The sequence below is a fragment of the Apodemus sylvaticus genome, chromosome 3, assembly GCF_947179515.1.
Source record: "Apodemus sylvaticus chromosome 3, mApoSyl1.1, whole genome shotgun sequence".
NCBI lineage: Eukaryota > Metazoa > Chordata > Mammalia > Rodentia > Muridae > Apodemus > Apodemus sylvaticus.
This window is the reverse complement of record NC_067474.1, coordinates 133,215,399-133,225,005: the sequence shown is the minus strand read 5'-3', so window position 1 is coordinate 133,225,005 and position 9,607 is coordinate 133,215,399. Positions and strand designations below refer to the sequence as shown.

General features: G+C 53.5%; 2 protein-coding genes across 3 annotated transcripts; one reads left to right on the top strand and one right to left on the bottom strand.

The window, feature by feature from the left end:
* The first annotated feature begins 266 nt into the window (after window positions 1–266).
* Window positions 267–4,688, top strand: Cdc20 (cell division cycle 20). Its single transcript, XM_052177170.1, has 11 exons — window positions 267–405; window positions 497–684; window positions 789–937; window positions 1,028–1,124; window positions 1,232–1,360; window positions 1,455–1,651; window positions 1,770–1,864; window positions 1,945–2,173; window positions 2,887–3,012; window positions 3,977–4,094; window positions 4,441–4,688. The coding sequence occupies exons 2-11, from the start codon at window positions 504–506 to the stop codon at window positions 4,617–4,619; spliced, it is 1,500 nt and encodes a 499-aa protein (XP_052033130.1). The 5' UTR covers window positions 267–405; window positions 497–503; the 3' UTR covers window positions 4,620–4,688.
* Window positions 4,689–4,993: 305 nt separating this feature from the next.
* Elovl1 (ELOVL fatty acid elongase 1) lies at window positions 4,994–9,371 on the bottom strand. 2 transcript variants are annotated; one of them, XM_052177171.1, is made up of 8 exons: window positions 9,243–9,371; window positions 6,987–7,046; window positions 6,630–6,820; window positions 6,420–6,500; window positions 6,241–6,297; window positions 6,057–6,162; window positions 5,841–5,977; window positions 4,994–5,697 (listed from the first exon to the last, which is right to left on the bottom strand). In XM_052177171.1, exons 2-8 carry the CDS (start codon window positions 7,030–7,032, stop codon window positions 5,476–5,478), a joined length of 840 nt encoding a protein of 279 aa, XP_052033131.1. In that variant the 5' UTR covers window positions 7,033–7,046; window positions 9,243–9,371; the 3' UTR covers window positions 4,994–5,475. The 2 variants fall into 2 exon arrangements, with proteins under 2 accessions (XP_052033131.1, XP_052033132.1); XM_052177172.1 differs by lacking the exon at window positions 9,243–9,371 and adding an exon at window positions 7,632–7,859.
* Window positions 9,372–9,607: the final 236 nt, after the last annotated feature.

Here is a 9,607-nt window from a genome sequence, read left to right as displayed (position 1 = left end):
AGTACCACCCACATACAGGCTTCGAAGTGACCTTTCACAGATCCTCTAACTGCCGGGTCCAAGAGCGGAGGCCGAGGATTGACTAACGGTGCAGGACCCGCCCCCGCGCTCCGATTCGGGCTGGGACAAGGCTCCCGGAGGTGGGTTCGGGATTTCGTTCCAAACGCTTGGTCGTCGCACTCTCGTGAGACTTGCCCCCGGAAGACCCGCCCCTCTTCAGTGTAGCGACCAATCGGCCAGGGCGACGGTTAAGACAGTTGGGTTTTGAAGGAGCCAATGAACGCTAGCAGCGGAGATTTTAAGAACAACAGTCAGGCGTGCCTTTAGCTTGTCCAGAAAAGAACGCACTAGGCATTCTCGCGGACGCACTGTGCGGAGCCGGGGATTTGTGTTTGGGAGAGCTGAGTACGGAGAGGGGCCGGGCTGGTGCGAGTTGTGGCGGGCGGAGCTCAGGAGCCCGGCCAGGTTCGAGCTTGGTCGCCTCTCGCCCCTGTAGACGTGCCATGGCGCAGTTCGCGTTCGAGAGCGATTTGCACTCACTGCTTCAACTAGACGCGCCCATCCCCAATGCACCGGTTGCACGCTGGCAGCGCAAAGCAAAGGAGGCCGCAGGCCCAGCCCCCTCGCCCATGCGGGCCGCCAACAGGTCACACAGCGCCGGCCGGACCCCGGGCCGAACTCCTGGTGAGTGGGTGACTGGTAGAGGGAGCTGGGATCGCTGAGAGTCGGCCTTCATGCTCCCTCCAGGAGCCTCGTCAGGCCGTCTGACTTCTCTCTCCCTGCCCCAGGCAAATCTAGTTCCAAGGTTCAGACCACCCCTAGCAAACCTGGCGGTGACCGCTATATTCCCCAACGCAGTGCTTCCCAGATGGAGGTGGCCAGCTTCCTCCTGAGCAAGGAAAACCAGCCGGAAGACAGTGGGACGCCCACCAAGAAGGTATGATCCCACAGAGGTCATGAGACCTGAGACCTGATGTGTCTGTCCCCCGGTAGATACCAGTCTGCCTCACCTCACTGTGTATTTCAGGAGCATCAGAAAGCCTGGGCTCTGAACCTGAACGGTTTTGATGTGGAGGAAGCCAAGATCCTCAGACTCAGTGGAAAACCTCAGAATGCCCCAGAAGGTAAGAAGGAGGTTGTTGACAGTCCTTCCTACCGGGAGACATGTGGCTGCTTTTCCCACGTGGGTGGGTATCTGTTTCCAAGTCTAGACCCCACTCTCTTGCCACAGGCTACCAGAACAGACTGAAAGTACTCTACAGTCAGAAAGCCACGCCTGGCTCCAGCCGGAAGGCTTGCAGATACATTCCTTCCCTGCCAGACAGGATTCTTGATGCCCCTGAAATCCGGAATGACTACTGTAAGTGCACTAGTGTCTCTGTGGATGGAGAAAGGTGGCCTGGGAATGGACCAGGCCAACAGAGGACCTCATGTTTTCTTTCTTCCTCTGGCAGACCTGAATCTTGTGGATTGGAGCTCTGGAAATGTATTGGCTGTGGCACTGGACAACAGTGTGTACTTATGGAATGCCGGTTCCGGTGACATCCTGCAGTTGCTGCAGATGGAGCAGCCCGGGGACTACATATCCTCAGTGGCCTGGATCAAGGAGGGCAACTACCTAGCTGTGGGTACCAGTAATGCTGAGGTGCAGGTGAGCCTGGTCCCTATAGCGAGGCTCTGTGGTCATTGGGCTCAGGGAGGAGCTTGTCTTGCCCTGCTGGAAGGCTATGATGCCAAGCTTCAGTCTGTGACTCTCTGGTCTTCTGCAGCTATGGGATGTGCAGCAGCAGAAACGACTTCGAAACATGACCAGTCACTCCGCTCGAGTAAGCTCCCTCAGTTGGAACAGCTATATCCTGTCCAGGTCAGTGGTTTTTGCTAGTCTATATAGCAAAATCTTTCCGGGTTCTGCCATCCAAAACTAAATCTCTTTTCTTCTCTCAGTGGTTCACGGTCTGGCCACATCCACCACCATGATGTTCGGGTAGCAGAACACCACGTGGCCACCCTGAGTGGCCATAGCCAGGAAGTATGTGGACTGCGCTGGGCCCCAGATGGACGACATCTGGCAAGTGGTGGCAATGATAACATTGTCAACGTGTGGCCTAGTGGTCCTGGAGAAAGTGGCTGGGTTCCCCTGCAAACATTCACTCAACATCAGGGTGCTGTCAAGGTAAGAAAGCATTTGAGCTCAGGTCTTTACAGACACTCAGCTATAAACTAGGGACAACTAAGAGAAGACAAGGCGTGGTGGCGCACGCCTTTAATCCCAGCACTTGGGAGGCAGAGGCAGGCAGATTTCTGAGTTTGAGGCCAGCCTGGTCTACAGAGTTAGTTTCAGGACAGCCAAGGCTATACAGAGAAACCCTGTCTCAAAAAGACAACAACAACAAAAAAGATAAGGTGGGGTTGATCTTAATTGTAACATGTAGAGGTTGGGAGATGGTTTTATCTACTGTGTATTCATAATAGATGATGATTACTGTGCTCAGAGAGCTGGGTGCCTTTCAGCATTGTTGTGATTATTAAAGCAGCTCCTGTCTCAATGTTTGAAGTTTATTATCACCTCTGATTGACTAATGAAGAGCTGATCAGCCTATAGCTGGGGAGGAGAGTTTAAGGTGGGACTTAGATCCCAGTGAGCGGGTACAGGTGGAAAGAGGAGAAAGGTCACTGTGAGGGAGTCTCCGGGAGCCTGATGGAGCAGGAGCAGCCAGGGGGAGAATGAGATGTCAGGTCACGGAGCAGATGGTAGGCATCATAGTTGGACTAGACTGAGAACCCTGTCCAGCTGTAGTGCAAGAAGCTCTTTAATACATTTCAACTTTTACACATAGAGCTTCTCCTGTGTGCTAAACTGACCCAGCCTTTATCCATTCCACCCAGGCTGTTGCATGGTGTCCCTGGCAGTCCAATATCCTGGCAACAGGAGGAGGTACCAGTGACCGACACATTCGCATCTGGAACGTCTGCTCTGGGGCCTGTCTGAGTGCTGTGGATGTGCATTCCCAGGTAGTTTTGTTGTGATTGCTACTGGTGATTCATGGTTTAACCTATCCCAGGCAGAGGTGTGTTCCTCTGTGTGACATTCTGAACAGTCAATTCTACTCCAACTCTACCTGATCATTTCTAAATTTCTGACTCAGCCCTCATTTGCACTCCCATTTCCTAGTTTGGCTTCTCTCCAACCTTAGATCGTCAAGTATCACCTCCTCAATCTGTCCCAATTAAGCTTGTCACTTCACCTTCCCTTCCTGAGATGTCCTGTGTTCCTCTTGTACTGTTTTAGATAGCAGAACCTGCTTAGAAATCTGAAAAGCCGCCTCATCTTTCATCCTCCTCAGGATATTTCAGTGTTCCCTTGGAATACCGTTCACATCTGTCCCTTCCTCAGCACAAGAGTCCTCATTTGTTCATCCATTCATTTATTGAAAGGGTCTTGTGAGACAGTCTTGCCCTGGCTGGCTTCAGCCCTCCTGCTTTAACATCCCAAGTGCCGAGATTACCAGCTTGCACCCCATGCCCAGGCTCCCACACATTCTCTTCTAGTTCCTTCTATACTTTATAATCTGAGTGGTATCTTACTGCCCTTAAACCTGTGATGACTCTCACAACCTATCGCATAAGATCCAAATACACCAGAACATTTGAGGGAGGCTCTTGCTGCTGATGTGCATTACTGTAAACACTCCAGATCTCCTTGTCTGCTCCCCTCACAGCCTTCACTGCAGGCGTGGGCTCTGAAGGCAGATGGAGTTAGACAAGGAAGTCACTTATGGGATGACTGGGTAACATGGAACTAACTTCCTTCTGGTGGGTTCGTCTTCATTAACAGATATTTGTCTTGGGGCTTCAGTAAGGACTGTGACCATTAAGTTTTAAGTCTGTTGCACCGGATAGGCTTTCTGATACTAGAATGGACTCAGTTCTGAGTAGCACTGGCAGAATACCCTGCCCATGATGCCCTTTTCCACAGGTGTGCTCCATCCTCTGGTCTCCCCACTATAAGGAGCTTATCTCAGGTCATGGCTTTGCCCAGAACCAGCTGGTTATTTGGAAGTACCCAACCATGGCCAAGGTGGCTGAGCTCAAAGGTAGGTGGCAAAAGAAAGCCAGGCAGAAAGCCACATAGTAATGTATGTTTCCATTCATATGAAATGTTAGAATAAACAGACTAATGGGGCTTTGGCGAAGATGGTGGGAAGTATGATTGCATTTATGTGAACTGTTGAAGATGGGTGAGTAAATGTAAAGTTGTTAGGATGCCGTGGTACTGGTTATAACAATGCACAACCTAACCTTGTAAATACCACTGTAAATATACAGTTAATACCACTGGATTATAAAAGGGTGAGTATGGTATTCAAATTTCATTTCAAGGTGACTATCAAGTTAGAGGGTGGACTGTATATATACTCAAATGCACTGCTCTCCCCTTAGGTCACACAGCCCGGGTCCTGAGTCTTACCATGAGTCCGGATGGGGCCACAGTGGCATCAGCAGCAGCTGATGAGACTCTACGGTTGTGGCGCTGCTTTGAGTTGGACCCTGCCCTTCGGCGGGAGCGGGAAAAAGCCAGTGTAGCTAAAAGTAGCCTTATCCACCAAGGCATCCGTTGAAAACAAACCTTTCCCTTGTTGGGTTTTTTTTTTTTTAATTTTTTTCTAATAAAGTTCGTCTCTTCCTTCCTTGTGTTCCAGCATCCTTCCTACATGCTGTCCTCCTCTGACTAAAGCTAGAGTCTTATGGGAACTTTTGGCACACACACTCCTTTTTAAATTATTTTTGTAATTTTGGGGACTGAACCTAGAGCCCTTGCCTACTGACCTTTGTTTTTGAGACAGAGTCCAGGTTAACCTTGAACTTGTGAGCTTCCTGCTTTGCACCCTCCCCAATAGCTGGCATTACTGCCTATACAACCATCCATCCCTTCTGATTGTAAGCAAGCCAGCGCTAAAGCTGTGTCCCCCACCTCATTTATACACACACAATCTCAGTGGTTTCCTGTCACTTTAATTAAGACACAAGTGAGTGCACAGCCTGCATTGCCAGGCCTGCTGCCTGCCCGTCCTGACCTTTGGCCCAGAAGCTCATGCTTCAGTGTGGAGTGAAAAGGGAGCCTGAGTCCGCAGTGACAGATTATTGCTGACCTCTTCAGTGTGAGGAGAAAGGCCACAAGCCCTGTGCGGGCCAGCCCTGAGTGTTCCTCTCCCGAGTTTAAGGCAGGGAGTGGGAAGTACGTGTCCAGCCCTTTCAGCCTCTAGTTCTTGTGGCAGACAGCAGTGAGGCTGGCTGGGAGAAGGAATGGGAACAGCGGTCCCTGCAGACCAGCTCTGGGGAGGGGAGAGCCAGTCCGCCTACTCAGTCCTGACCACAGGAGCCCTGGTCATGGGTGTAGGCAGAGAGGACACTTGTGGATGCTGCCCAAGGTGCAGTCCTGAGGCACTTAGGTGGGCACTGTCTAGGCCATGCTTCTCAGTTGGCCTTGACCTTGGTGGTAGCTGGAGCTCCATTTTGCTGAACTGCACGGGGCAGCCGCTTCCCCTTGGTGTAAGAGTGATACCAGAAATTGGAGAACAGGATGAAGAAGATGGTGCCGTACATCCAGATGAGGTGGATGATGAGAGGGTACTGGTAGCTGCAGCTGGGCATGAAGTAGTACTGGCTGATGTGCAGTGAGACCAGGACAAACTGGATCTGGGATAGAGAAAGACAAGGGTCAGAAATAGGTCCTGGACAAGTAGAAATAGACAAAAGGTTTGGGTGAGGAAGGCAGGGGTCGGAGGGGAGACTGGGTGGATAGAAGGAGGGGTTGGGGTTTGGCCCAACAGGCTCCTCACCAGCTGAATGGCTGTCATGTGTTTTTTCCACCAAAGGTAGGGCTGAGCCACAGGGCCGAGGGCAGACAGTCCATAGTAGAGGTACATGACGACATGTACAGAGGAATTTACCATGGCATGGAAAGAGCCCATTCCTCCTGCGGTGGGAAAGAAGCCGGTCAGGAGACAACCCCACTCCCAGGGCCACCCTCCTCTCCAGTGGCCTTCACTGCTCACCTGGAGCAATCTTTATCCCCCACCACCAACTCCAGGGAAGCACCGAGTGATGGAAGACATGGAGGAAGGTCACTTGCCCATCCTTCTTCCGGAGGATAAATATCACCTGAGGGGCGATTGAGGGGAGGTTGAGTGCCAGAGCCTTCCTTTCTACTCCCAAGTTCTAGTAGTTGTAAGTACTCACTGTGTCCATCAGCTCAATGACCTTGGAAAGCATGAAGAGCCAGGCCACTCGCACCATCTGTGAGACGTTAGATCAGTCTTAATACTTTATGCAGTATCCAAAGAGCCTCTGCTACCTGGCCGACTCTTGACTCCCTTATCTAGGCTGCTTATAATGATGTTACCCAAGGCTCTACTTACCCGAAGTGCTTCAGGGCTATTGGAAAAGTCAACGGGGTCACAGCGCCAGGTGTAGGTACTCAGCCAACCAGACATCAGAAACTAAGGAAAGGGTGGATTAGACCCCCATTCCCCTCTCCCAGCAACCCCTCCCCTTCACTAACAACCTCTGGAATAGTTAGTGCCATGCTCTGGCCTATGCCCTGTACCCTAACTCTTACCCAAGCCTACCTCATAGACAATGTAGAGGGACAGTGCCACCAGTGAGAAATTGTAGACAATCATGAAGCCTCGCAGTTGGAAGGGCTTCCGATTAGCCATGATTCGAGGCCCAAGTGATAGGACGAAGTATACATAGGTCAGAAGGATGGATGTGATTAGCAGGGGGGACCCCATCAGAGGGTAGCTTTGGATCCGGGGATCTGTGAATAGGATGTCAAAGAAGTGAGGTCACAGGGTTTAAGAGCCTTCCCAGGTCTAGACATGAGGTCAGGTCACAAGTAGTTCATACAGACTTCCTTAGGCCACAGCCCTAGACCCTGGCATCCCAGGGAAGAAAGGCATGCAGGGCTATAGCCAGCAGCTTACCTGCGTGCTTCATCAGCTCCTGGTACAAGTTCACAACAGCCTCCATCCTGGCTAAGGACTCTAAGGAGGGATGGAGACTGGGCATCAGGCGGGGACCCCACGAGGCCCACAGGACAAGAAACAGACTCAGACAACTGACAAAAAGACAGGGCTGGGAATCGAGCTCAGCGGTGAAGTGTGTTCCTGGCATGCACAAGGACCCAGGTTTAATCCTTACCATGCTGAGCAGGGCCTGACCAGGAGACAAGGCTGCTGCCTGAAGAGAGAGGGCCCACACTCCCCTCCACTCTGCCTCCTACCCTCACTCCCTCCCTCTTTGAGAGAACTCTGCCTTCTAGGTCTCCTTTTGGAGCCTTTCTCCTCACAACACAGTTCATCTTCCCAATGAACTTCCTCACCCTTACTGGCAAGCAGTCTCATTTCTCAGCTTTGAGAGACTCTTCAGAGTCTCCCCTTCAGGCACTCCTCTCAAACCCGCTTCTCCCAGGTGAAGTCCTTCTGGCCCTTTCCCAAGACTCCCATCTCCCCTCTGTCCCCTGCCGTGACTGCCACCTCCATGGTCCTCCCTCTGTCCCTTCTAGTCCCTGACTCCTCCATAGTGAACCCCAGTCCCCCGGCTTTCCCTCTGCTTCCCAGGGCTCTCACCTCCAGCCTCCTGCCTTCCTCCAGGGCTCTCACCTCCAGCCTTTCTCCTCTCCTCTTCTCACAGGCAAGTTCTGCCTCTCTCTCTTCTACTCCAGGAGCCTGGCTCTTTGAGACTCCTGCCCTGGCGGCTCCACCTGTCTGACTAGATCTTGTAGCAGCCCCGCCCTCCTCCCGCCCCCGCTACATTGGGCATGGGGTGGAGGGTGGGTCCAGGCCACAGGTCAATGCCTAGAGGAGCAGGACCCACCAGAATTGAGAAAGCCAAGTAAAGCCCCAGACTCACCACCTCTGAACAGCCAGATAAGCTAAGTTTATGGGTTAGAAACTTCTGGCCAGGACGTCTGGCCAAAGTCAGAAGAATTGCTAAAAATCCACACCCAGCATTCTCTCCCAAACCAGCCATGAATTCTCAGTTTGTCCTACTTCAGAATGGGCATCACCCTTCCCTACCAGGGAGGGGAAGGACACCAGTGGTATGTGAGGAGGTGGGGGAGTGGGGGAGGTCTCAGGAATCTTTCCCTCCTCTGGGAGGGAGCCTCATGGGTTAGGTCTCCTCCTCCTCAAAATCGGAAGGAATGTCAAGGGAAAACTTAACAGGGATACAAAAACTGAGCCTGGCCCAGGAAAGCCTAGACTTTGCCCCAGAGGGCTCCGGCAATCGCCTAACAACCTGAATGCTCCAGGTGCTCTCCATCACTCTCCTGCCTTGGGGTTCGAGTTCTACCATCCACATCTGCGTTCTCACTTCTCACACAGTAATTCATACCTTCATCACACCGCTCTCAACCACCCCAGAGACACACATGCCGCACCAGGAGCGAGTTAGCATACATCCACCCACAGTCCATGCGCATCTTGTTGACCACACCACCAGAACAGGCCTCCCTACTGGGCTCTGACATGCCAGGCTCCCAAGCCCCACACCTGTCGGGGATTGCATTAGCTGTGGCATGGGCACATCGGCACCCACACCTCCCTCCTTCACACAGAGCTCTTGGTGAGGGACACTCATTCTTCCTACAGCTACACTTTTGTTGGTGGCTGATGTTGGAGCGGGGCCTAGCACTTAGGCATGTGTTCTTACACAGTTCCTCTCTGACACATGTGAGCTTGCCAGCTCCTTATCTCCTTCAGCCACCTCTTCCAAGTCACTCGCCCTTCACCACCACTTACACGGGCAGATACACAGGGACCCTGAGGACAGGAGGGAGCCCAGACTTCTGAGAAGGATCTCTTCCTAAGCTTGAGGGAAACCCGGGTGTGCAGCCCTCCCCTCCCGCGGCGGAACACGGCCAGTTCCCTTAAGATGGGTGGAAAGGAAAAAGGGCAGCAGCAAGGGGAAAGAGGAGGGGGCAAAGGGAGGAAGGCCAGGAGGTGCTGGGAAAGAACTAGGTAGGAGCAAATGGGGGTCAGGGGCCAAGGTGCTGGGGAGGGATCCTGCTGGGCAGGCCCAGCCCCAGTAGCTGGGACCTCCCACCCACTCGTCCCAGGAACAGCCTCGCCCACAGTCTGGGCAGGGCAGGGCAGGGCAAGGCGGGCAGGGCAGGGCTAGCCTGGCCAGCCAGGCAGGGGGCGCTGGCACGTGGGGAGCCATGGAAGGTACACACTCACCAGTGGGAGCCAGGCGGGCAGCAGTGAAGGGCTCAAAGGGATCAGGGCCGGAGAGAAGTCCCCAGGGCCGCCTGCCGGCCACTTCCTCATCTGCTGGGCCGACTTTCTGTCACCAGAGGGGGAGGGGGCGGGCCGGGCGGGGGGCGCCTGCTGATTGGGCGGCTGGCCGGGGCAGGAGGGGCCGTCCATTGCCTGCCTGGCCGCCAGGGCGGGAACAGGGGCGGGTCGCCAGATCCCGGGGCAGGAAGCACACCCAGCCCCAGCTCTCCACCCCTTCCTTCGCATCTCTCAGCCCGTCCCGCCGATGACTACGGCTTGGCTCGCACCCAGCTTCTTCTTCAGCCTGCATGGCCCCATTCGTGGTC